This window comes from Ixodes scapularis, unplaced genomic scaffold (genome assembly GCF_016920785.2).
Source record: "Ixodes scapularis isolate PalLabHiFi unplaced genomic scaffold, ASM1692078v2 PGA_scaffold1__304_contigs__length_218370807, whole genome shotgun sequence".
In the NCBI taxonomy this organism is placed as follows: Eukaryota; Metazoa; Arthropoda; class Arachnida; order Ixodida; family Ixodidae; genus Ixodes; species Ixodes scapularis.
Genome location: NW_024609846.1, coordinates 195,632,331 through 195,659,459, shown reverse-complemented (window position 1 = coordinate 195,659,459; position 27,129 = coordinate 195,632,331). Strand labels below are relative to the sequence as shown.

The following is a 27,129-nucleotide window of genomic DNA, read 5'->3' as shown; positions in this document are numbered from 1 at the left end:
AATGATGAGGCTCTATAAGGACGACGACATTAGTGGGTGTCGAACCACAACGTACAGTGCCAGACTTGTTTCAAGTATCGTGTACCCAAAGACTTTCTTTACCCGCAACAGAATATGGTAGAATCAATGAGGATGCTGCTTTACAACTGTACGTGGAACAGGAAAACTGCACTGTGCAGAAGTGCGGCTTCTTCGTTAATATGAGGGACGGATTTCTAGCAGCGTTCCCTGATTGACTATTTGGAACAAATGGCCTTGTTGACGTAAAGTGTCCCCGTTCCAAAAGATTCTTGAAGCATACTTAAACCGCAAAGAAGTATGAGGCAAAAAATAAGAAATAGGAGCCTGGTGTGAAAGGTCCAAATCACCACCATAGCTTCTACTATCAAATACACGGGCAGTTACACAACACACAAAGAGAGTTTTGTGATTTAGTTATATTTACACTCAAGGGCATTGATATCCAACGTATTCAGAGGGATGACACCTTCTGGTCAACCATCATCGAGCCTTTTCTACTCAAGTTTTACATGGAAGGCCCGAGTTCCGCTGAAATTCCTCACGTAGACGAGTTGTCCGACCGAATAAACTGCCATTACTCCCGATCTGGGAATCTCTCGATCTTCGTTCGTAGGCCATAGTATCATGAGATCGAGGGGTGTGGCTCTTCGTCCGCCGAATATTGCTTCGGCGGTTTTTTTTACCGTGCAATATGAGACCGCCGCGTGCTGCTGGAACAAGAACCTGGCGATTCTTCACTGAACTGCTTCTTCCGTAAGCTTCAAAACGGCTTTTTTCCGTTTCGCACACCATCTGTTCTGCTTGCCCGTTAGTTGCAGGATGGTATGATGCACTAATGTGATGCCTGATGCCGTTTTTTTTTTTCTTCAAAAACTTGTTTATTTTATTTGAAGCAAGATTTGGCGCGTTATCAGAGAAAAGTTTTTTTTCGGTAGGGCAAAAGTAGGTAAAAGAGACCGTAGAACGTCAATGACGTCTTTGGACGTCGTGGCAGGCATCGTGTAAACTACCAGCCACTTAGAGTACGCATCGACCATGACTCCGCAGATGCGGATACGTTTCGCCACCCACCGACCGAATAGTGGATCGTTTTCAGTTTCTGTTCATGATGGCGTTGGACTCAAGGAAGACTTCGAGTCTTTCCAGAAAGTTTCTGGGAACTATAATGTAACAACCTTCACAATATCTTCCGGGCCCCGTGAAACACAATATTTGGTGACGTTACTTTAGTCGTCATTAAAATGGTGAGGTAAGTACCTCGAATAGCGAAGCAGTTTACTTGACGTCCGCTTCCACTGGTGTCTTGGAAGATTGAGTCTACTGAGCGTGCATTCCCGCAGAAGAAATTTTCATTGATAGAATATTGACACGTCAATCAACATTTGATTCCTTCTTGGTAAGATTTATTGCGAAAGCCCGTTACAACCGCCGAACCGCATCTCCCTATATCAGAGAACAATTTATACCCAGCCTGACATTCTCGCATACATCCGTTTGCTGGGCCACGCTACTTGAGCCAGCTGAGCACAGCTGGCAGCGGCGCGAGCAAGGCCACGAGGGGAACGTGATGGTGCTCGAGCCATCCCACTGTGAACCAATGTTTCGGCCACCCCACGGGTGCGTGTCGCCATCTATTGGTTGAACTAACGCCTTGTTCAAGATGGCTGCCGTGGGACCGCAGCCTTAAGGTTTCTGCAACTTCTAAATAACAGCATGCATTTTTCCTAACGTGCATCAGCATCTCCGTCACCTGCCTGTAATACGACCCCCCCCCCCCCCCCCCTAACAGCTTCACATTTGTAGACAAATAAATAATTTTTAGCTCGCTGAACAGCGCCAGCGAGCAGGCGCACGGTATATCCTGGAAAATCTATCCCCGTCTCTTCCACCATCTTGGAACTACCGCCCCGCCACCTATAGGGCGTTGGAGTTGCGAATACTATACTGTTTTATTATCTTCTATCCTTTTGATACCGCTATATACAGCCCATTTTCGTTACTTCAAATACGTTACACACAACATAAACCGGAGTGCTGCCTTTGACTCGATTAAACAAATTAATAAAATTAATTTTGCCCTAACACTCGATGTATGTAGAGTGTGCCGTGGGTATAGAAAATACCCCACCTAAACTTCTAAAATCCTCTCCCCCCCAAAAAAAAAATATATATATATATATATTCGAGAAATAAAAAAAAGATTTTAGCTGATGTCACGTTATCTATTGAACTCAACTCTTTGGATGCTCTGGCGACAAGTACTTAATACTTTGCGATCTCTCGGTAGTCTCAAGGAATGGTGACCGCTGTCTCACGAACGCCCTTTTGGTCTCGGCGCGCTTCGTAAAGCCGGCCGTCTTGGCTTTTGAAATACAAATAGAAAGTGCTTGGAATAATCACCCTCCACAACTTGGAGTAGCTCTTCATCTTTGCAGTCGGAGGAGCTAGACTCCAGTAGCGTAGCTGATAGCGCTAGATTATGCGACATAAGCGGATCGATATGTACCGCTGGGCAGTTTTGATTTCTATTTCCTCCGTCGCTAGCAAATAAGGCAAGAAGACACGAGCGATGCACGACGAGATTGCATTCTGGAGCACTCCTGATCCACTCGGTGCAATCACGGGGAGCACGTGAGGGCTGCCGGAGCCGAAACGAACTCGCTTCCACAATGCGACTGGGGCATTCGTGGCCACGACTGCAGTCAAAGGAACTTGCTGAAAGTGATTAAGAAGATTTTCTTAAAGGACGCCTTATAAGTAACAAAATCAATTAAAAAAAGCAATACTTAAATGTAAAAAAAAAATCCTTTTTTTTACAAAGGTATAAATGGTATCCGTTATTTTGTTCTTATTTTCATTTTTAATTTTTTTTTTCTTAAAACGCGCAATATTTACGACGCTAGGTGCAATTTAGGTGGAGTTTACCACTCGCTCTAGGCCCCGCCCACAAAGCGGTGTTCCTCCTCTTGTCACTGACTTGGCTTGGCTGCTCGGATCAACACGTTCGCAAGCCTAATACATCCCTGTCGCGACGTCCGGTGCGTCAAGTTTGCCGTCTGAGACCGTCTGCTACTCGTGCTGGCAGACCAAGGTTACTAAAACACTCAGTTGGGAAAGTCATCCTTCAAACCCGGACCGCTCGCGTCCACCAAAACCAAACTAAACACGATATCGATGCCACCCTTTAGCGAAAAAATAAAAGTTTATTCAGATTTATGCTGCGGAATGGCTTTGCGAGATGGTGCCACCGGCCCTTGACTGACTCGACCTGAATCGATACGGGCAGACGTGCAGTTCCCGGAGTGCCCGTTGAGAGAGAAATGGCGGCGTTCCGATCGCCATTAGCTCGGTTCTCGAGTACGAATCAAAGCCACTTTTTCAAAGTAGGCTCTATGGCAGGCAGTTTTCCATCTGAGTTGTTCTATTGGCGACGTGCGCGACCGAAAGCGTCGCTGTGGTCGGCCTTCCACGATTGGCCGAACGCTGACAATGACGTAGGCAAGGGGATTTATTATTGACGAAATAAGAGGAATGAAAGAACTTTAATTTCGACGGTGTTGGCAGTGCTGCTTTGAGAGCGCAATGATTTCAGGCTTCCACCATGCTATTTACAAACACCATCGAACTTGTTGTTCGCAAGGTAATGACGTCACAAGGGGGAACCATAGGAGGGCGCCACCAAAACATCTCGCCGCTAATAGTAAACGTTCGGACAGACGTGCCGTAGCGTACGGCGTCTTCCGCTATTAGAACACACACTACAACTGTGGTGCCCGGAGCGCGCCTCCAAATGGTGTGTCCAGTGTCGATTCCGAGTCAGAACATCCAACGCGTCAAAACATCCATCGAGACAAAACATCCATTTGTGGATGTTTTGTCTCGATGGATGTTCCGACTCGATGGACGTTTTGACTCGGATGGATGCTCTGACTCGATGGATGTTTTGACTCCATGGATGTTTAGACTCAGATGGATGTTCTGACTCGAGGGATGTGTTTACCCCATCGATGTTTAGACTCGGATGGATGTTCTGACTCGATGGATGTTTTGACTCCATGGATGTTTAGACTCAGATGGATGTTCTGACTCGAGGGATGTGTTTACCCCATCGATGTTTAGACTCCGATGGATGTTCTGACTCGATGGATGTTTTGACTCCATGGATGTTTAGACTCAGATGGATGTTCTGACTCGAAGGATGTGTTTACCCCATCGATGTTTAGACTCGGATGGATGTTCTGACTCGATGGATGTTTTGACTCCATGATACGGTTGTCATGGATATTTCGACGAGTTGAATGTTCTATCGTTTTTCGCTTGAAAGGAGAGAGCTGCTGTGTTAACGACTTTTGGCGAGATGGTAAGCAAGGACCGTTTGCATACGCTCCGAGATAAAATTTAATCTTTTATGAAGAACAAGATTGAATTCGTTATTTGACGGAAGTGGATAGGATATGTTCTTGTTTCTTTACTATTATTCGAGCTGTGAACTGCCTTTACGATTTTATTATCTCATTAAGACCTTGTCAGTTATTTAGGCTATTCAGTAAACGTGCGTTTTTATATATATTCTGTGATTCCGATTTCTTAAATTTTCCTCTACCAGTGTTACTTAGTTTTTTGTTTATTTTCTGTTTTGTAAGATCATTGCTGCTGTTTTCCTTGATCCCTGCTTGAACCACTCACGGTCTGTAGGTTTTATTATAAATAAATAAACAATATATTATATTTAATATCGGCAAAGGCATGTAAAGGGAGCTAAATGTTTTTTTTTTCTTTTCTTTTATCACAGTATTATCGGGTGTGCGCTCGTCAGTGTCCCTGTGTCTTTCTTGTAGCTTATCGGAGCTTAACATGAAAGTTTTTCGTTGGTCCGCTCCGTAATAAAATCAGGTAGGACACGACGGCGCAGTGGCCGGCGCAGGTCGAGAGCACGCTACTCTGCGATTCGTGGCAGCTACGTGAACCGCAGACAATGGACAAGGCCGTTTGAATCCATATAAAAGTGTTAGGTATTTATATCGGCTTTGGAAGAAACCAGTGTGACAGACATTTTTTTTTATTTTAGCTTGGTATATGTCAAGCCGTTCCTAAAAGATTCGCAAAGAAAACAACTTTTTTCCAGGCAATGTGGGGTAATAAATTTTAGCAATTAATTCAAAAGGAACGTGATAAAAATCATCCAAATGAAAATAGCGATCTTGATTTTCACACGAAAAGTTAGAGAACTATCAAGCTTATGAAGGTTAAACATTTTTCAAGACAGAATGGCTCTTTTTTAAAAGTATTTTGCCGCATTAATTCGAAAGTAAACAGTTTTTTTGTTTTTTTTTTGGTAGCAGCAGAGCATTCGATGGGCTGGCTCCGGGTCTGGGCGATTGCTTGAGGGACCAAAATACTGTTGTCGGTGAATTAGGCAACGTAAGCCGCTCAGAAAAATTAATTTCACCTCGCCAGTCAATTACTTTAAATTTCGTGTAAAGCCTCTGAATTTTTTCGATACACTCTTGTCCCAGACGTTCGCCGTGATCAATAACGTAATTCCGAGAGAATCGTAGCTTTATTTCGTGTTTTTTATTTTAAGTTAGTGTCACTCTCGTACAAAGCCCTCTACATAGATTTGCTGAATTGTATATATATGGTAGTTTTTCAATTACGGAAGCACTAGTGGAACAAATTTTACAGTTTTGTTTTTCATGTATTATAACTTTATAAATATCTGGACCCCGTCGTAGTTTCTCTACACTAATTGTTGTCCCCATTACTACTACCAGACGCAACGTAGTGCATATCGTTCCCACAAAGTCATTTGGTTGAATAAGACATCGAGACATCGTGAGGCATTTAAACAGTTTTAGTCAAGGAAACTGGCCCATGCGTGCTGTTCAGTTCATTCTACGGAAGAACTCCAAGGATTGTAATTCTGTCCAGATAACTAAGGACATCCTGAAATGTCGTAACTGCAAACGACAAATAGCCAAATATATTAAGTGACAAAAAAAAAAAAAAAAAACACGAACACGAGGGATTTTACATCCAGGACACTGGCCAAGGTGCTTGATCAAGTGCATCCCCGAAACTGTCACTTTGCAAAATTCGCAGTCTCGAGCCGGAAAAAAATTCATATAGTATATATTGTTTTTGTTTTTATTTTCAAATCAAATAAGAATGTTTTCAATCAGATGGATGTTTTGAATCAGATGGATGTTCTGACTCGATGGATGTTCTGACCCAATGGATGTTCTGGCCATAAGCGTCCAGTGTCCTATGCTGCCTGTAGATTAAAAGTGGTTCCAAAGTGGCAATAAATGACGTCACAGAAGCCGGAGTGTCATGCTGTCGGATGTCGCGATCCTGGTGGTTGGTCGTAGAAATGCTGACGAAAAGCACGAACAAACGCGAGTGTCGCTGTCGTCACGGCGTCCGAACATCCGACGACCCAAGCTTCCGTGGACTGTCACTTTGGAGAGCGACTTGCAGCAGAACAGGCGTCTGCCACGTACACCACCGCTCTCGGGACACCGCCAGAATCGCGACCGGCGACAGCAGGACACTCGTCTGACGTCACGAGGCGGGAATCGAGAGACCACTTGATTGTACGCGGTAAATATACCAGTCGGAGACGCTTTCCAGGCACCATAACAGGGCCATGAAAGTGGCGCGTCCGCCTTCGCCGTCGCTCGCGTCCGTCTGCTATTCCGTCCCCATCGGGGTAATCAGTGGACGCCATAGTTGAGGGTGATGTTTAGAGCGCATGCTCAGAATGAGCTCTCATATGTTGTTGCCTGCTAAACCGGCAATCTTGATGGTGCGGAATGCACGTTGCAAATAACTGCTGAAGCTCGCCGTCAGCACGCGCTCAGCAGCCGCGCACACAGATAAGACCGCCAGTGATTAAGCTGGGACTAGAAGCTCCGCCTTCAGCTCGAGCTCGCTGGCTTCCGCAGTGCTTTGGTTGCGCATTCCTGCGTGTTCACATTTGTGTTAGCAAGTGTAGAAAAGTCGCGCCGAAGGCGGAGCTCCTAGTCTCAGCTTAAGGGTATTACGGCGAGATGTTTTGGCTGCGCCCTCCAAGGGTTCCCTCCCGTGACGTCATTTTCTTGTGAACAACATTTTCGATCGTGTTTGTAATGAGCATGGTGGAAGCTTGAAATCTTTGCGATCTGAAACCAACACTGGCAACAGCGTTAAAAATGATGTTCTTAGATTCTTGTTATTTCCGTCGATTAAAAATCCTTTGCCGACGTCATAGCCAGCATTCGGCCAGTCGTGGAAGGCCGACCAATGCGACGCTTTCGATCGCGCACGTCGCCAGTAGGAGTATAAATCCGTCTACGACAGTGATCCACGATGATGAAAAGACTAGACCATTGAACGGCGTTTTAGCGTGCCATCATGCACGAGCCACGTTCTAATACAAGCGTCTGTCAGAGTCCGTCGATGTACATTAAAAAGCGACCAAAAGAACAAAAACAAACAAACGTCAACAAAATAAATATTTAGTTTTTTTCAGCTTTTCTGTTCTTGTTTTTCTCCATAGAATCTGGGAGCAAGGTGGGTGAGCGTCATTACGAACAATTAAAACGCGACCTAAATTTATTCGCTTTAGCAAGCCAGGTGCATTGTTTAAAGCTTGAGAGCTAAAGCTTTCCGAAGCGAAGTGACAAACCTAATGCGAGGCGAAGACCCGACTGCTTCTAGCCAGATGGCTGGAGGATTCTTACCTCTGTAGGCAGTGGGGGATTCATATGGGGGGTCCGGACGTCCTGCCCACCCTCTTGATTTCTGTATGAGTAAACATTTAGGGCAGAAAAAAACGGGAAGAGGGGGGGGGGGGGGGTTCCCAGGCATGATATGCTGACCTCCCTTTCCACTACACACAGGGGCGGACCTGCGTCCACCCTTGTGTGTAGGTTACATCTCAGCACTGAAACTAGGATCATAATCGCGACAGTTGGGTGATTCTCAGAGTGGCGGTGCCGCTTTTACGGGAACCGACACATTTATTCAGCTTCCAAACGCGGACTTGTCAATGCAGTGACTTGTCGAGGCCGTGACGTCATGCCGTGACGTCATGCCGTGACGCCAGCCTGAGTGGGAAGGCAGGCTTGCAGGCCGAGTGGGCAGTCTAAACATTGACTATGCCGAGCATTTGTTTCGTGCTGCGTGGGTGCTGGGGCGAGCTTTCAAGGCAATAATTTGACACCATGAAAATGCCTGTAGTGAGAAAGGGACAATGTCTACAGTTCAAAGAGTGAAGACTTGCCTTCCCCTGACTTCACTTTTTCATTGTTGTCAGTAGATACTTTCTCTTCTAAAAACACGGTGAGGACCAAAATATAAAATTCAACAACTTCGGTTAAACTTTCTTTTGACCCAATATTCGGGTTACTTCTGCGTTGTTTTCTGTGTTTATCAAATTTTCAGTCAAATCGGGACTTTGAAGAAAACGGTCTCCCCATAAGCGACTAGCATGATAGAAAGAAAGGAAAACAAGCGAACCTTTAGTTTTTTTCCTGCACCTTGTTGCAACTTTAAGGGACAGCAGAAAATTATTAAGTCCATTGAACAAAAAGAACCGACGCCACTACTTAATGAGCAAGTATAATAGCCTTAACAAGAATTGCTCTTTCGTGCTAATAGTACGGAGTGAAAGACACGGGGGCGGTTCATGATGTATAGATTATGGGAGATCATGATATCGCTACTCTTCCTAAGCCTCCCACATGGTAATACCTTTAACGATCATAGCGTTTCTTGGCAAAGAAGAATGCTCGAACCATTCACTTGATTTTGCATGTTTCTTGAAAACTACGGAAAGTGTCCCTAAACTATAACCTTAGTTTGCTCTGATAGTACATTAAAACATACTAAAGCAACCACTTTATGCTGAGGAAGTTCAACTCTAGAAAATAATTAGTAATAATTAGTGATCTATATTCAAAGCATACTTTATATGTGAGCTTATTGCACTATAAAATCGCGTTGGACTTCTCGTATCTAGGAGATGTGGAATGCGTACTTCCCGCAGAGCACTTGGGTGAACCAAACGTTCCAATCTACAGAGGGAGCTCGAGAATTACGAGGCTGGTAATTTGTTTATTCCTCAAACTACACTAGGCACCGTAACACTAATTTAAAAAAAAAGAGGCGTCATGCTTAGTGTAACAACGCAGACTCTTTAGGTCTACGTATTGTCAGCCTAGTCATCAGCCAAGCTGACTAGATTGCAGCGATTGGGTTTTCCAAGTGTTTAGTGGGAAAGTAGACGCGGCGTCTGGCGTCGTGATTTGTGCTTTGGCGTTCTTATCAGCCATTTCCGCGTTTCATTGGTTGCAACGCGATAATAAACGACGAGGGACTTATGACTCCATGCGTTTCTGTGACTGTAACAGCGTGAAATACGAAAGTATGCGTCTTTAACGCAGAGGCAGCGGCACGCCACGTGGAAGGCGCACATTTATCGTTCAGTCATTTTTACGGCTGCCGTGAACCGGCACCGGTGCCCTCGGGAGTTTTTGTTTTGTTTTATTTTAGTTTTACGAGCGTAGATACGCCAAAGGCTTATTTGGAAGATTATCAGGTTGCGCCAGATTTGCTGACTTCGTTCGCAGAAAAAAGAAATAAAACGAGAATGCACGCTGGACTATCTTATCAAAGCGGTGTGCGCGTTGTTTCGAGAGCGCTATACCGGGCACTTATCGAGCACGTTGCGAACATAATCGACGTTTTATTCGGTGTGGCGCGCTACATGAATCGAGTGCCGTACCGCCTTTGACTCGTCAAGGGCCGGATCTGAAGGAAAGTGGCCAAGTCAAGATATTTATCTCCTCCTTTCTTGTCGGCGATCGTAATCGATTGCCCGCGACGTAGTCTCACTTTTCATGCGATTTCAGGCGCTCTTGCGTGGTGGCCATATAGACCCCTTTCAAAAGTCACGTGCCAATTATTAGAAGGTCGGAACCCCTGCACAATGGCGGAACAACTGCATCAAAGAACGTGCAAGTCATTCCATAAGATAGCGAACGTCGGAGCACGGCCAACACTACGAGTAGACGAGCCAATCAGAGAGCGTCAAAAGTGCAACGTCATTGCGCTCATCCCCTTTTTTGTGGGTGTGTTTTTTTCAGTGTGACGTAACGTTGAGGTTTAAGTCCGCCATTGTGCGGGCATTTCGCAGCTGACAAAAAAGAGCCGTATTTCGAAACCGTGACCAAGACTTCCGTTAGTAACTCTAGTGACTAAGAGGTTAGCAGCATATTTGACAGTCACTAACCTGTGGTTCCTAAGTACTATGACTTTTTTTTTGCTTCTAAGAGTATAGACCCCTTTCTTTCTTTTTTAAATGACAAAAAAAAAAAGGAACTGGAGATGTTCCTTTTTTTGTCGTTTAATAAAGAAAGAAAGGGGTCTATACTCTTAGAAGCAAAAAAAAAAAGTCATAGTACTTAGGAACCACAGGTTAGTGACTGTCACATATGCTGCTAACCTCTTAGCCACTCGAGTTACTAACGGAAGTCTTGGTCACGGTTACTAACCAGGGAAGTTGGGAATATTCTTTTTCTTGAGGTACCGCCACCCAGTTCGAGAAACTAGGTGCGCGTAGCTGCCGCCTGACTCGTACGGAACTCATTATAATTAATCAAATTACTCGGGATCGATTACATTTTGGTGTAAGCTTTAATCAATTGATTACATTTATTACTGCGAAAAATGGGTCACATAGCGCAAACGACGAGGACACGAAGTAATAAAAGGACACTGGACCTGCGCTGACTTTCAACTGATTCGTCAAATGGAAAAAGGCACAAACAGCGGTAAACAACTCAGTCACTGTCTATCAAGACACGTCAAGAAAGGCGATCCCCTTCTAATGTAAAAGAAACGATGTTTGGCTGTCACAGTGGTCTCCTCCTTACAGTGGCGTCACAAGTGGGGTGCAGGGGGGGGGGGGGGTGGGGCGGATTGCCCGGATGCAGCGCTCCGGGGGGTGTCGCGGCGGGCCCCAGGGGGGGGGGGGTGTCGCAGTGGGCGACGAGCAGGGGGTGGGGGAGGAGGCGGGCAACGAGGGGTGGGGGGGTGGGGGGGCAGGGTGTAGCCGCGGGCCACGGCCGCGGGTGCCGCTGACCCTAGTGACGCCACTGCCCGCTTATTTTTTTAATGGCGGAAGCTTCTAGAACCTGTCTGGCATTTGAACTCCAAGCCCTTCCAGTGATGGCGGCGTTATTTAAGTCAGGGTGACATTCACAATCTGGGAAAAATAAGAACAAAAAAGTGAAAGCCGTTTACAACTCCCTGTAACGCCGAATTAGAGCGCAGCTCTTGAGGAGGAGGAGGGAAGGGTACTGGGGGGGGGTCAAGTGACCTTGGGTGGGGGTCACGTGACCTAGGGGGGTCACGTGACGATGACGATGCCGATGACGTCATCAGTAACGATGACGATGCGGATACCGATGACGTCATCAGTGATGCCGACAATGACGATGCGGATGCCGGTGACGTATCGGTGACGCCACTGATGACGTCATCAGCGATGATGACGATGACGATGCGGATGCCGGTGACGTCATCAGTGACGTCACTGATGACGTTATCAGCGATGATGACGATGACGATGCGGATGCCGGTGACGTCATTAGTGATGATGACGATGACGATGCGGATGCCGGTGACGCCATCAGTGACGTCACTGATGACGTCATAAGTGATGATGACAATGACGATGCGGATGCCGGTGACGTCATCAGTGATGATGACGATGCGGATGCCGGTGACGTTATCGGTGACGTCACTGATGACGCCATCAGCGATGATGACGATGACGATGCGGATGCCGGTGACGTCATCAGTGATGATGACGATGACGATGCGGATTCCCGTGACGTCATCAGTGACGTCACTGATGACGTCATCAGCGATGATGACGATGACGATGCGGATGCCGGTGACATCAGCAGTGACGTCACTGATGATGTCATCAGTGATGATGACAATGACGATGCGGATGCCGGTGACGTCATCAGTGATGATGACGATGACGATGCGGATGCCGGTGACGTTATCAGTGACGTCACTGATGACGTCATCGGGGGTCCCCAAGTCACGTGACCCCCGGGGTCACGTGACTTGGGGAGCCACGTGACTTTGGGTGTCACGTGACCTTGGGGTGACCTTGGGGAGTCACATGACCCCCGATGACCCTTGGGGGGTCACGTGACCTTGGGGTGACCTTGGGGTCACGTGACCTTGGGATGACCTTGGGGGTCAAGTGACCTTGGGATGACCTTGGTTACGCCGACGGCGACGGCGACGGCGACGGCGACGCCGACGCCGCTCAAGCCGGGAACGGGCCCCTAAGAGCTGCGCTCTAAAAGCCCCCCTCCCCGTTGTCGATTACAGGGTCTTTCGATCTTTTAGAGCGCAGCTCTTAGGCGCCCGTTTCCGGCTTGAGCGGCGTCGCCGTCACCGTCGGCGTAACCAAGGTCACCCCAAGGTCACGTGAACCCCCAAGGTCACGTATCCCTTCAAGGTCACGTGACCCCCGAGGTCACGTGACCCCCCGAGGTCACGTGACTCCCCGAAGTCACGTGACCCCTGAGGTCACGTGACCCCCAAGGTCACGGACCCACGCCGAGGTCACGTGACTCCCCGATGACGTCATCGTCACTGGTGACGTCACCGGCATCCGCATTGTCATCATCACTGATGACGTCATCTTCCGGCATTCGCATCGTCATCGTCATCATCACTGATGACGTCACCGACATCCGCATCGTCATTGTCATCATCATTGATGACGTCATCAGTGACGCCACTGATGTCACCGGCATCCGCATCGTCATCGTCATCATCACTGATGACGTCACCGACATCCGCATCGTCATCGTCATCATCACTGGTGACGTCATCAGTGACGTCATCGGTATCCGCATCGTCATCGTCACTGATGACGTCATCAGTGATGTCACTTATGACATCATCAGTGATGTCACTTATGACATCATCGGCATTGTCATCGTCACGTGACTCCAAGGTCACGTGACCCTCCCCCCCTCCGGTCAGTTGACCCCCCAGTACCCTTTCCTCCTCCTCCTCAAGAGCTGCGCTCTAATTCGGCGTTACAGGGAGTTGTAAACGGCTTTCACTTTTTTTTAGTCTCAGGTTTATACACTTTCCTGTCTGGCCGATGTACGCTCGTCCACAGGTCAGAATAATCTTGTAAACAAACCAAGCAGTTATTAGGAAGTAATCACAACACTAGTATGATTACTTTTGGAAGTACTAATTAAGGATTTGTAACCGTTACTTTTCCCCTCTTGCTTATAATGGCGCCCTTTATTCATACAAGTTTGCTACTAAAGGATCATTGAACTAAATCTGGTATAGGAGAACGGTTGACCAAATCTCGTAAATTAAGAAGAAAACTACCTTATAGTACTGTGGGTCTACTCCGATAGCGGACAGCACGAAAGACCCGTTTTCAAACCCAGAAGAAATTTTGTCGTTTAAAATATCTGAGGTTATCAGAAAAATAACGAACAATTAACTTTATTCTCGAGTTATCCAATAATCTAATTGAATACTTTTAACCCAAAGTGATGGTAATCATACCCAATTCATTTTTTTAGTAAGGTATGCTAGACTGGCTGCCGTCTAATTCAAAGGCAATAAAATTATTTGCTTTGCTCGCGCGGCAGCAGGGCTTCAGTCATTGCGCATCCTGCACTTTTATTACTTGTCCCATGGAGCGAAAAAGCGGCGTATATGGCCATAAAAATACGATTGAGCGGCACGCGCAGCTCAATCGTATGCTGAAGGACGACGACGCTGTCCTGACGTCGACTTTGAGGTCGTCCTAGAGGCCGTTTTAGACCTCTAGGACGACCTTACTTGTCCCCATTACGTGAAAAAGTGGCGTCGTTGTGCCCGAAAGATGGCCATAAAAATGCGCCATCAAGCACGCGCCGCTCATGCTCACGCTTACTATACTACTTCCGTAAACCCCAGCATGAAACACTGCGCGCGTTGCACTCTAGGAACTACTAGTTGACCAGGGAGGAGAGTGGCATGGTTTCGGTTTCGATCGACATGCCGACAAGAGATTATACACAGAGGGTATGTAATATTTTCTGGTCCCGAGAGCGTCATTTTTAGTCTATAAACTAACCTAAATGGCCGAACTTCGAGGCTTTAGCACAAGCCCGAGACGTGTAACTTGTCTTAACACATACTTGTTGTATTTTTGTACTCAAGCCTTTCTGTTAGCGTTTCGAGGTATGTGAACGAGCCAGTGCTATACTTTGTTTCAGCTTCGGTCCAGACGCAGCCAAAGCTACAAGCGCGAGCTCCGGGCTTTCAGCATCCCTGCCAAGCACGCGCGCTCGTGCAGTGCAAGCACTGTTCTGGGCCACATGCTCGCGCTTGTAGCATCGGCTGCGTCTGGACCGAAGCTGGAACGAAGTATAGGAATCTCTACTCTCCGAAGCTCGGGGATATTGCTTGTGTACGAGTCAACAAGCTGTAACAACCAACAAGTATGCACACATCGAGCTCGTGCCTTTACATTAGTGTTGCTGGTAAGGAAGTTTGTTTTGTGCGTCCATAGACGAAATGTAACTTTTTGCAATTACTGTTTTTCTTAATACGCCTGAGTATGCGAGTTAAAACTCGGAGGCACCATTGAAAAGCTCAAATCGAACACACTTGATATCTTTTATGTTATCCTTATCTTATCTTATCCCACAACACTGCACGAAGCGAAGTCCCCACCAGCTTCCATTCCACTAATATTCAACATCGAGTATGCTCATAAGGTTATCCTGGAATCACATACACACATTCGCACATACAAACCGTTTTAAGAGACCATTACCCGAGCACTTGTGTAAAGAATGTCTCACCGTTCCCCGGAAGTGCGCCGGACGGGCGTGAACCCCTATGCGGTGCGCCAAACGAACGAAATTATTCAAAGCGCGTTTAACGGTTGCTGATGGTCACAATATTTGTTATGTGTTCGCTTTCTTCCTGATAATTTCAGCAAATTTCAGACACACCGTTCAGACACTGATTTTTGGCGTCAGTAAGAGCTCGTCCAAAAAGGTTAAGCAAGGAGTAGGGGACGCATGTTAGGGCCTCCGTCGTAGCGAGCCGATCTCAGCGTTGGCGAAAACTCAATCTCCTATCAGCATAAAATTTGAGTGGAATATATAAGATGACACGAGGATGACATAAAAGTAACTTTTGTGCAGTGGTGAAGTCGAATTTAATGCGTTTCCTTAAAGGAGCTGTGCAACAATTTTTGTACTGTGCACAAATACCGCTTAAAACGGATCCCTGACGTTAATGACCTATGAAACACGCGTTCGTTTTTCACCCCACGCAATAGAAGTCCCAGAAAAAAATTTAAGAAAAACGAGCAGCGTTCACCCCCTCAACTCGCAGCCAGAACAAGCGGCCACGTGATCTGGAGCCGATTATATGCCGCCAGTGTTGATCATAGCCACGCGCCGGGGTTGGCAAAGCACAGGACACGCGCTGAGTTCCAGACATTGTTATGGCTCGGCTGTTGTCGTCGTTGCAGTGATTGGACACGGGTCACAACCCGAATGCTTCCCGAGCTAGCAATTGTCACGAGCCCAAGTCGAGTGCCCACGCAATGCTCGGGTCCAATCTATGAACCGCATTCAAATATCGTCACTTGGGTGTACTGCGATCCCCGAGTTACGTCATCAAATTTTGCAAGGGAGAGATTGAATGAAAATGACCGCTTTTGTCCTTGAAATTACACCGCAACAAAGGAGTTTCTTGGCCAATGGCGTTGCGTATGAGTATCCTTGAGTCCCAGCTGTGCCAGTAAGCTCGTGTAGAGAGAAAAACATTCCAATTGAATATCGTTGCACAGCTCCTTTAAAAGTTCATGCGTCATTGCTGGGCTCAACTTCGATACTCCTGTGAGGATGCGGCTTGCTTTTCGCCCAATGAAGTAACAAGAAGCGGACCTTTGGCAAACGAAATACGTATGAAGGCTCGTTCACACTCTTGCGACCTTTTAATATCTGGTGCCTTAGAACCTCGTAATATCTCTTACAACAAGAGGACACACCGGCGCCATCTATTTGGTAAAAGTGTAAACTTGGCGGTCCGGCATGTTTTCTATTTCTCTCGCGCATTATCCTTTCTTTCTTGGCTAGAAAAACGTTTGTCAACGTTATAAACGAGCATTTCTTATAGGTATTACGCACATTTGACCTCGAAAATTCCGCGAAACCTTCGCTCTTGTGAAACGCAGTTCCAGGGTCACCGCATAGATGGCGCCAGAATGCCAGTGTGTTTAGAGTTCCTGTATAGGCTCCCTACGGGAGCCTATACAGGAACTCTAAACTCTATGCTACCGTAGGTAGCATATACAGGAACTCTAAGTGTATTCCCTCGTCCTAAGAAATTTTAAGAAGTTTTAACAGGCCTCGTCTCTCTCGGTCGCACTCGGTTGCAAAAGTGTGAACGGGCCTTTAGGGTCAAGGTGACCAAATTTCAGTTGTAGTTCACTGGTACTAGACGGGATTACTGAAATTGTGCTCAAAGATGCACTCGTGTGGTGGGGCGACTGAGCCACGTCTTACTACGTTTGCATATGCACAATATCCGGCGTTTCGGGAACCAAGGAAAGTGCCCCGCTCTTCGTTTTGTATCGCTCGAGAGTGAGTGCATTGTAGATTCGTGAAAAGTCAGATAATTGTGAACGCAAGCAGCGCATTCGGTCACGGCGTGAAGGCATGAAATGAAGCTGCTCAATGGAAACCGAAACGGAGTGGCCAACTAGTACCCAGAGTGCACTACGTCGTATTTCGCCGCCATGAGGCGCTTCGATTTTGGAAGAAGTCTACTGCGGGAGCGTGATGTCATCGCCGGAGCTCCGTGTGCAAAAGATGCGCTTCGGAATTCATCTGTGCTCGTTGTGTGCTTCGTGCGATGAATCGTGAGGTGACCGCGTCTACATCTACGGCCTCGACATCGGCAGCAGCGTTTACATCTACGGCGGTAGGTCTTACGTAGGCCAAACTGGGCGTTGTCTAAATGATCGCGCAAGAGAGCATGCTGCTTCCTTAAAACAGTCACCCTCGGGGCACCTGGCTGTGCATTGCAACCGATGTGAGTGCACACCAGTTTTCAATGACGTGGCAATCCTGGGGCGATACAGCAAAAAGATTACAAGGGAAATTCATCAGGCGTATGCAATAAGGAAGGATGCAGATAAGTGCATAAGCGAGCCTTCTGTGACTCTGTCAGAAAAAGGGCGTCTATTTTTGGATAAAGAGTGGGCACGTGGAAAGTGACGTCGGTGTTTTTAAAGTGTATATAGGACTATGTTTTTCCATAAATAAAACTTCAGCTGCGAGTGCGCCTTGTGTCGTCGTCTTCTTACCTTGTCCTAGTCTTTCGGCGCTTGTCTTTTCCCATTATGAACCAACTGGCCCAACTCACCATTTTGCTGCCTAAGCAAATACGCCACAGCCTCCTTAAAAAGGCCCTGCAATCCTATTTAAGCGTCTATCTTTTTTGCGGTTTCCACGTCTCTAGTGGTTCGGGCAGCGCAGCAGGCACGGAGGGAATAACAAAATATAAATGCGTCATATTTTAACATGACTACGCGGAAAGCTCCTCCTCCCGGACGCCCCGTGGTGTCGAACGCGCGGCATAGGGCAAAATCGTTACGCTGTTGGCCTTGGTCAGCCAAGGAGAAAGAGCTGCCCCGTTCCCGGGCAGCTTCTCTCCTCAGTCACCTTTCCCAGTCTTCCCCTCCCTTCCCACATTTCCCAGTCACCGTGGCAAGGGGGAACCTCCGGCGCGGGAAAAGGGGGGACAGAGGACCAATGACGTCCTGAAGGTGGTTATTTTGGCTTGTTTTTGTAATTTTATTATGCCTATAGTTTTTAAAATAAAGCGAATTTCGAGAAAAGAAAAGTTGCACTAAGTTACTACGTTCAGAGCGCTCAAGTTCGGTGCAAATAAAAAAAAAGAAACGGTAAAAAAGTTGTTGCGGGTTCCTTTAAGTGTGCTCCTCTAGGCGTCGTTCTCGACGTCGTCCTAGACGTCATACTCTAGGCGTTGTTCTCGACGTCGACCTTAAATTCGTCGTAGAGGTCGTCCTAGAAGCCGTGCTAGACGTCGTTCTTGACGTCGCCCTCTAGGACGTCATCCTCGACGCCGTTCTTGACGTCGTTTTCGACGTCATCCTAGACGTTGTCCTTGAGGCCGTCTGAGATATCGTCCTCGGCGTCGTCCTAGACGCCTTCCTTGACGTCGCCCTAGAGTTCGTCCTAGACGCCGTACTTGGCGTGGGTCTCTAGGACTTTGTCGTCGACGTCGTCCTATAAGTCGTCCTAAACTTTAATATGTTCAGAAACATTACTGGAAGTCATTTCTCCCGCCTAGACCATACTGCTTTCGCCTTCCTACACGTAAGCATTCTTGAGTGCTCTTCTGTAATTTTTATTATACACACGTTGTACGCCTCATAAACTGGCTGAACATATCATGTACAAGGGTCAAATGCACAGAGCACAAGAAAACACTGATATGAACGCGCGCTACATCGGCTACTTACTTTGTTGGCTGTCCTCCAGCCTTTTATACCCGCCATTTTTAAGGCACGCATGTCCTCAATGATCAGTTCAGCAATAACTGATCATACGGGTAGGTAAATGTTTTCTCTAATGTCATTTCTAAAAAAAAAATGATTTTAAAGGTTTCTGGTCGGTTTGCGGTGCTGTATACCCGACTAAGAAGTATAACACGGAGCCAGCGGTTTCAACAACAAGAAACAGCATTTAATTGAACATGGACGAGACGTTCCATACATTAACATCGTTAACAGCGGCGCTCTAGTCGAGGCAATGACTGCCTGGACTGAAGCGCTGGTAGTAATGAAAAAAGGGCAAAATTTACCCGATAAATTTAGCGGAAAAATATCCCCGCTAAATTAAGCGGGAAAAGTTCCCCGCTATATTTAGCTGAACATTTTTCCCGCTAAAATTATCAGAAAAGTTTCCTGCAATATTTAGCTAAAACATTTTTCCCTCGTGATGTCACACGTGACGTCACGTGTGACATCATTTTGGGAAACGTCCCATAATGCAACGCGCGGTTACGCCGACGGCGACGCCGCTCAAGTCAGGAACGGGCGCCTAGGGTTAAAAAAAACAAATACCTCCGACTTATATAACAATATCAAAAATTTATAAGTAAACGTTTCGTGTCTTTTGCGGGAGACATCATCAGTGCAGCCTAAGAACAATCCGACTAGCTACCAGCAACCAAACGCTTTCTTTGTCCTTCTCTTCATCCGTAGCGCTACTTCCAACGACATCTTCGTCCATAGCATTCAGGAGACATCATCATCGTCGGGAGCCATCGTCGGCTCTCGTTTCAACTTCTTTTTCATCCGTCGTTGATTTGAAGTTGAATGTAAAGCCTAAGAGCTGTGTTCTAAAGGTATAGCAACTTCACACGTTCTATGCGACGCCGCGTGTAAAGAGGGATCAGGCATAATGTGGTAAGGTTAGAGGTGGTGATAAATGTGTCATAACACCTAAAAATTAAACGTATTGGTTTCGTCTAAATTAACTTGCGTTTGTTATTATCTGACTGTTTAAATTAATCCCAAATGATTGACCCGCACTCGCTGATAGGGCGGATTAGCATTTTTGATCTCAGAATTTAGTATCTCACGTAAAGGACGCCGGAGGTAAGCGAGATTTTTTAGCGCTTTGCTACAGGTTTATTCGATTTGTTTAGACCAAGGCATATCGCGCGTGAAGAGAAATTCAAGATGTTCGCATTCAAGGACGCCGGAGGTAACTCATTACTTCACAACCGACTGCTGAATCAACCTTCTTATATTTCAACTCGCATTGATCATATGTATAAAGTAGACATTCTAAAATGCAACACTAATGCATTCCAAGAGTCATTCATTCCGAAAACTTCAGCGGATTGGAACCACCTTCCCGCATCTATCGCAACAATTGTTCCTGACCATTTATTTAGGACTGCCATAAATAATCTATACTGCTCAGATTGAGCTGCGAAGTGTACTACTGCCACTAACCCCCACTCCCCTCTGTAATGCCAATGGCCTTGAGGGTATTTTAAATAAATACATAAATAAATGAATACTCTTTGCATTGAGAAACCGTTAAATGAATATGTGAACAAGGAAGATAATAAACTCTTAAAAAGAAAAACAGGAGGACGGTTTTAGAAAAGTTTAGACTGATTTGCTAGGTGTTACATCATTTGCAGAAGTTCGCAAAAAAAAAAAAAAAAGAAAGCTTAAGGAAAGAGTGATTTTCGGGGCAGTTACCTTGTTATACAGAATGCAGTCGTCAATGTAATGACGTATATTTGTGAGGATGTTACGAGGGAAATCATGAATGCAAAGCAAAAAGAGAAGTAGACCAAGAACTAAGCCTTGCGGAACACCTGCTGGCAGATCGTACATAGAAGACTTGGACGAGTTAAAAAACACATACTGCGAGAAATGAAAAGGAAAACAAGCTATGGACAAATAACCATGATTTTTAGCATATTATGCATATTGTGACACTTGGTTAACAACGTCGAGAGACTGGGTGATATCGGGAGTGAATTTGATTAGTTGTCAAATGTGCACTGTATCCCCTTCAAAAACCATGCTGTAAATTACAAAGAGTTGTTGTTAGTTTCTAGGTATTTCATGACATGTTTGTAGACAATATGTTCCAATAATTTGCACACATGAGATGTTAGAGAAATTGGTCGGTAGTTGGACAACGAAGGAGCGTTTTAAGATTTAAAAAAAATGGAACGGCTTTTGAAAGTTTTTATGACGAAGGTACTGTGGTGGTTGACATAAATTTTTGTAAAAGTTTCGGAAGGTAACGACTTGTCCAAAAAGAAAGTTAGACAAGAAAAGCGCTTGAAATGTCGTCAGGACCATACCTTTTTGTATTCAATTGTAGAACCAGCTTTATCACACCATGATCACATACAACTAAAGAGCCCAGTTAGTGAATGTGAATTATTAATGATACATTGCATGTTGATAATGGCCCCAGTGATGAAATGGCAAGATGACACAGAGAGGTTTAAATTGAAGGTGAAAAACGACATTTTGCTCTGATAGTGTTCTAAGGCATTTCTGTTCCGAATTGCTTTAGTATTCGGTTAAAAACGCTAGTACTTCGAAACAATCTGGAAATAAACCAGGAAATTAATTGCTGTAATTTGCGTTTTCTATACATGTCGAGAATGCATCTGTATACCAGATTAGCTAGATTTTCAGTGTTTTAACAGTTACACATGCAACAAAGACTCTTTAAACTGCCAATAGCGAAACGACCCACCAGCAACGATAAGCGCACAAAAATACACACAATGACAACAAGCACTCGAAGATAACTTGGAGGTGCAACCAAGAGCTGACAACAGTTTCGTAGTACGAGGATCCCATACTTATCCCCATTAATTCCCAAAGCAATATCCTGCTTTCAGGCAAGTAATTATTACACTACAGTGTATACGTGATACGATTACTGCGAGTCGATGGTGTCTGCGTTCTTAAATGCGAAAACAGTGGCAACAATAAAGATACACAGAAAACGCGCTAATATGCAATTTACAGCTGACGAAAGTTTTCATAAAATATTACCAAGGTCAAGCAGAGAACGATGCTTCGCAAGAACCGTAAAATATCGCAGTTTCTGTGTGTTTATTTGCAAGGAATAAATATAATGAAAAGTTACTTAGCGAGGAATGTTATAAATCTCATTACAAGTCGACTATTTCATTAGGTGTGCGAAACAGTTGTCATAAAACACACGAAGAAGATATTCTTAATAGGAACTGAGGTGGTTTATTTAAACCTGAAATAAATCACATTTGTTTTGCTACATAAAATGTTTCGCTATGCTAAGGCTAAATGGGAAGGCAAAATGTTCACAAAACTTTTTACTATGAGGTATCTGCGGCCACGCTTTAGACTACAACCATTCAAACTCCAATGGTGCGGAAGGTACGGACAACGCAAGTGACCATTCAGAAATTAAAGGATTGACTATGCAATGAATATTTTGTATAATTTTTTAAAGATTTATTGTGTTCGTTGATCGTCGCGAGATTTTTTTTTGTCTGGATACAAGGAGAAGCTCCTGGTATCCAGATAGAAGGATGCTGCTTAACATATGTAGCATGCCTGACGAAACGTGGCACCGCGCGCGGAGTGTCGTATGTACGTCTAACCTTTGGCGTTGCATCTAGAGCGTGACAAGTTATTGTACTTATGGTCTGTGACAAAAAAGCAGCCCTTCTTTAAGGTCTTTCAGGCATGGCTGAATTAAGGCTCCTGCTTGATAATATCACCTATGGTTAATAGGGAGTTTTAGGAAGCCGTTTTTGCCCATCCGATATGGTACAATGGGCCCTCCGGTACGAACTGCGCATGCGCTTCCACAGAAGACTCGCAAAAACGGTTCCCTAAAACTCCCTAATGATAGCTTAAGAAACGCAAGGTTATTATGTTTACGCTCATTTTTTCTTCTTCACACAAAACCGCTGTCACTGTGTTGCTTAAGCTGTCAGCGCCTGGAAGGTTGTGACTCCAAAGGCCTGCCCATCTTCCGACGGTTGCAGAAATTCCGGTGCGCCTACGTCGTGGCTGTCATCGCCGTGTACTGGATCGTGGAGCCGATTCCCATCGGTGCCACGTCGCTCATTCCCGTCGTGCTGCTTCCCATGCTGGGAGTCCTGTCCACCGAGAAGACATGCCTGCTTTATATGAACGTGAGTCCAGCATTCTGGAATCATCTTGGACATGTAGAGCGTTGGCGTCGCCGTAAAAAAACAATTAGCTATTGTTTTATACAACTGGTTTAAATTAACTATAATAATAAAAATAATGAGGCTAAGATTTCTATTTCGCAGGCTGAGGGGATACGTCAGTGGGATCCAATGTAGCACAGTTCTTTGGGCCACAATTTGGTTATTGAATAGGTATTTAAAGGCTTAAAAAGCCCGAAGAAGCAAGGAAGAGCCGAACCTGACCTTCCTTGACCAGACACTGGGTATCCTGGCCCTAATTCGCCAGACAAGGGCGAAAGACGGGCCTTGCTGCTGGTAGCTTAGACCTCATCTAGCATCTTCGGGCCAAAATCACCAAACAAGAGCCAGAGTTGGGCTCCATTTTTGGGTGCTCGGTTTTCATGTGACAGCTTTGGAACTAAATTGCGGAAGTGCTCGATTTTTGCTTCACTACTGCTTCTTCGTATTATACATGGCATATCTGTCTCAAGTATGACACTTTGCAAATTAATCGCGAGCCATAAAAATACTTAAAACCAGAAAAGGAAATTAAGCGAGCACTATCTAACGCCTTGGTGCAAAACCGTATTAGTCCCAAGCGCGGCCCCTACAATTCTAAACTTGTGTAAAGTTAGGCATTTTTTGTCGTGCTACTTGGGATTCTCGTGGAAATGGAGCGTGCTGGTTAAGTTACGGTGTTTGTGGAGAATAACATAGAGGACGAAAACAGGACGACACGGAGAAACGTGTCGTCCTGTTTTCGTCCTCTATGTTATTCTCCACAAACACCGCTACTAGGGATTTTTATCCGTTTTGCTTTTCACATATTTTCTTGCAAGTTTCAACGGCACATCTACAGCGATTAATGTATCGCATTCTCAGTTTAGGTTTCGCAAGGAGAAGTACAGAATACGTTCTAATACAGCAAAAGAAATTTATAATATATAACGTAGATCAGAAACAGTTGACGCCAGGACTTTAAATTGACCTCAATAAAGTTTCCCTTGTCTTAATCATACTACGGTCCTTGTTATACTCTCATAATGTGGTGTGCGCAGGACGTCTTTATCACTTATTCATTCGTATTTAGAACAGCACAAGCAGTGTGTCTTAGTGAATAATGGTGTTTCATCTTTTCGACTCATGAACTCTGGTGTGCCTCAGGGCAGTATACTTGACCCACTGGCATTTAATGTTTATATTATGATATAGTCAATATTGGCTAACAATCACGTGTTATCACATATGCTGACGACACTAGTACTTTTTTTTTGTCTGCGACAGATGTGAATGAACTTATAGCTACGGAAATGCTGCCTTTGACGAAATTCCTTTTAAGAGGAGAAAACAAGTATGTAAATAAATTCTACTAAGTCAAAAGCTATTGTGTATAGGTCTATAAATAGAAACTGTTAAAATTATACTCTAACATGAGTACCTGCAGAATAAAATTTTAAGCCAGCACAAAACCCTAGGTGTATTTGTTTCGGTACACATATGGAATGGAATGGTCACGGGGAACACTTGGTTTATAAACTGGCAAAATAATTGGGATAATCGAAGAGAAAGTACTGAGTTTCATTGAAAATATTTCCTACGACACTCATGTCGAACCATTATTTTCTAATCACAATACTATGGAAGCTGCCCGTGTCTTCAACTATTGCTTATTATGTTTGTATTTATTTTCAATTGTGGAGTGTACGGATTTTCTTGTATCATATTTCAAACTTAACTAAACGCGCGTTATATTCAGTATCCGACGCCAGAAATTTTGGAACGTTCGTCATTTTCGTACTAATCGTGCATTTCAATTCTTTGTTCATAACGTGTACATGCCTAACAACTTTGTTTACGATCTCTTTGATATTTATGGTTTAAAGGGATGCTGAACCGAAATCTGGATTTCGCAAAATAAGGCGGCAGAAGCGTAGAACGGTACGCTAGGAACTCCAAAACATCACTCATATGTCGATATATTAAACAAATGGTTCTATATATGAAAAAATAACTTTCAGCCTTTCCACTCTGGTGAAGAAGGAAGACCAGCGTAGCTGTACAATGGAAGGTAATGGCCGGCCACAAGTCGGTAAGCCAAAGTGGAAAGGCTGCCGCCATCTATGAGCGACGGCGGCAACCAGATACGTGGCTTGCCGCCGTCACACACAGATGGTGGTAGGTGTCCAGAGTTCGGTGTCTTAATTTCTTTGCGGGGCGCAGGATCCTGGGGAAACTAGCCCTTAACAGCTCCGCTGTAAAATAATTGCATTATCAAGCGAAGGCTACGACGTCACGATCCTCCGGGAACAGTTGAGAATGAGGGGCGGCGGCCCCGCTTCTCTCCTTTTGGCTTCAGTTCATCAGCTCGAAAGGACGGAGCGAAGAGGAGTGGGAATGAGATTCGTGACGTCACGTGTCCTGTCAGTCTCCTCGGCCGCGTTCCATTGCGAACTTCTTTTCCTAAAATACGGCCATCTGTTTGCTATCGCTCTATGTGCGATGTTCTTGGCTTTTGCAGCGTCCCGCCTATCACTCCAGCCTTGTTTTGTGAGCTCCAAATTTCGGTTCAGTATCCCCTTAACTAAAAATGTGTCAACTGTTTTTGTTTAGGTTGTAGTATTTTTGTCTTATTTTATTGTGTTGCGTTTTGGATGTGCAGGAACACCGTATCTAGTCAAGCTTCATATTGGAAGCTTTTCATCCGGTTTCCTCAGCCCAAATATGTTCAAATAATATTCATACTGAAAAAAAAAAGAAAGCATTGCAAGATTTTATTGTAAGTGCTGTACGGTCGTGGCGAGATGTGTTGAAATGTTAATCTTAAATGGCGTTGAAACGTAGAAATATATATTTTTGCACCAGCGAATGGAATAGACCCTTTTCAAAAGTCAGAGTCCTCTTGTGGCAGTATAAAAAGCTCCATTATTGCCGCTCTAATGGCGGTGATAGGAGATCATGCGCGGCTAAATCAAACACCCTCGATTCCGTGCATCGAAGGTGACGTGAAAGGACCAACATCTTTTCCTTTTTCTGCTCTATGCTTTCGAAGACGTTCGATTTTTCCGGTGTGGAGAAACAGTGTAGTTCCGCCATTAGAGCGTCGGGTCTGGCTCTGCACAAGGTGGGTAGAATGACTTTCGTAAAGGGTCTATTAATATTGTTTACTGATTGTCTGCTAATGTCACTTAAAACTAGGCAATATTTGTGTTATGCTTTCAATAACATGTGGATGGTGTGGCGATCGATTATTTTCACTATATTAAGGTCAAAGCTGACGAGTTTGGAACTAAAAACAATGGACTGTAACAAGCACGTTTCGTGAATTCAACGTACTACCAACAAATATCGGATACAAGACTGAATGAGATTGCATTTCTTTTTTAAGAGTTTATATAAGGGTCTACGTAATCCCGTTGAGCAACATTCAAACTCACGTAGAGATGTGCATCGCCAATGATTGTGTGATATATCATTTGCACAGGAGATGATTGTAACGTTTTTGGGAACCCTCATCATGGCCATCGCTATCGAGGAGTCCTGCCTTCATCAGCGGATTGCATTAGGCGCCCTCTGCCTTCTCGGCACTGGAGTAAAAATGTCAGTATCGTGAATATTATATTTTTTTACATAATACTGTACCAATTTTCAGTGATTCTATGTATTTAAAGAAAGGATATTGAGTCGTGGAATATCTTGACCCTTCCTAGGATGAGAACTGTTCTGGTTCTTGGTAGTTTACTTGTACAAATGCCGTCGCTCACGCTGCAAGCAGATTCAAAAATAATTTTCTTTTTTTTTCATTTTAGTGGAACACCAGATTAAGTAAGTTTCTAGAGATCTACGAAAAAAAAAAACAGACATAAGAATGAAGATGACGACCCTATTCTGTTTTGGTTTGATTGTACGTACTATTGCGGTAATACCAATCACCTACTTGTATTGATAAAATATAAAAGTCGAAATAATGTGTACCGCTAACTGACTAATGTTCATTTCGTGTACCCCTTCTGATGTTACTTATGAAGTCGGTTATCAATTATTATAATGAAGTAATCATGTTATAAATGGCTGTATTTAGTGCAGACACGGAATAAAAACTCTCCTTCAATATTGTCGGAAAATATTGAACTGTTCTTTCCGGCTAGGGATTTGCCTCAGTGGGTTTAAGTAGTGATCAGTTCCTAGGAATGAGCTATTTATCTTTTTTATTTAAAACGTGCATTGGTGTTTGTCGTGTCACTTTACACAAGAAAGGGCTATGCTATAAGGTAT

At 44.8% G+C, this 27,129-nt stretch overlaps 1 protein-coding gene across 1 annotated transcript in view; it reads left to right on the top strand.

Annotated features, from left to right (window-relative positions):
* Nucleotides 1-27,129, top strand: part of LOC8043439 (solute carrier family 13 member 5) — a 90,346-nt gene that overhangs the window by 7,398 nt on the left and 55,819 nt on the right. The window contains exons 2-3 of the mRNA XM_042291021.1: nucleotides 22,690-22,839; nucleotides 26,339-26,454. Of these exons, the coding sequence (XP_042146955.1) occupies nucleotides 22,690-22,839; nucleotides 26,339-26,454 (266 nt within the window). The remainder of the gene's footprint in view (nucleotides 1-22,689; nucleotides 22,840-26,338; nucleotides 26,455-27,129) is intronic.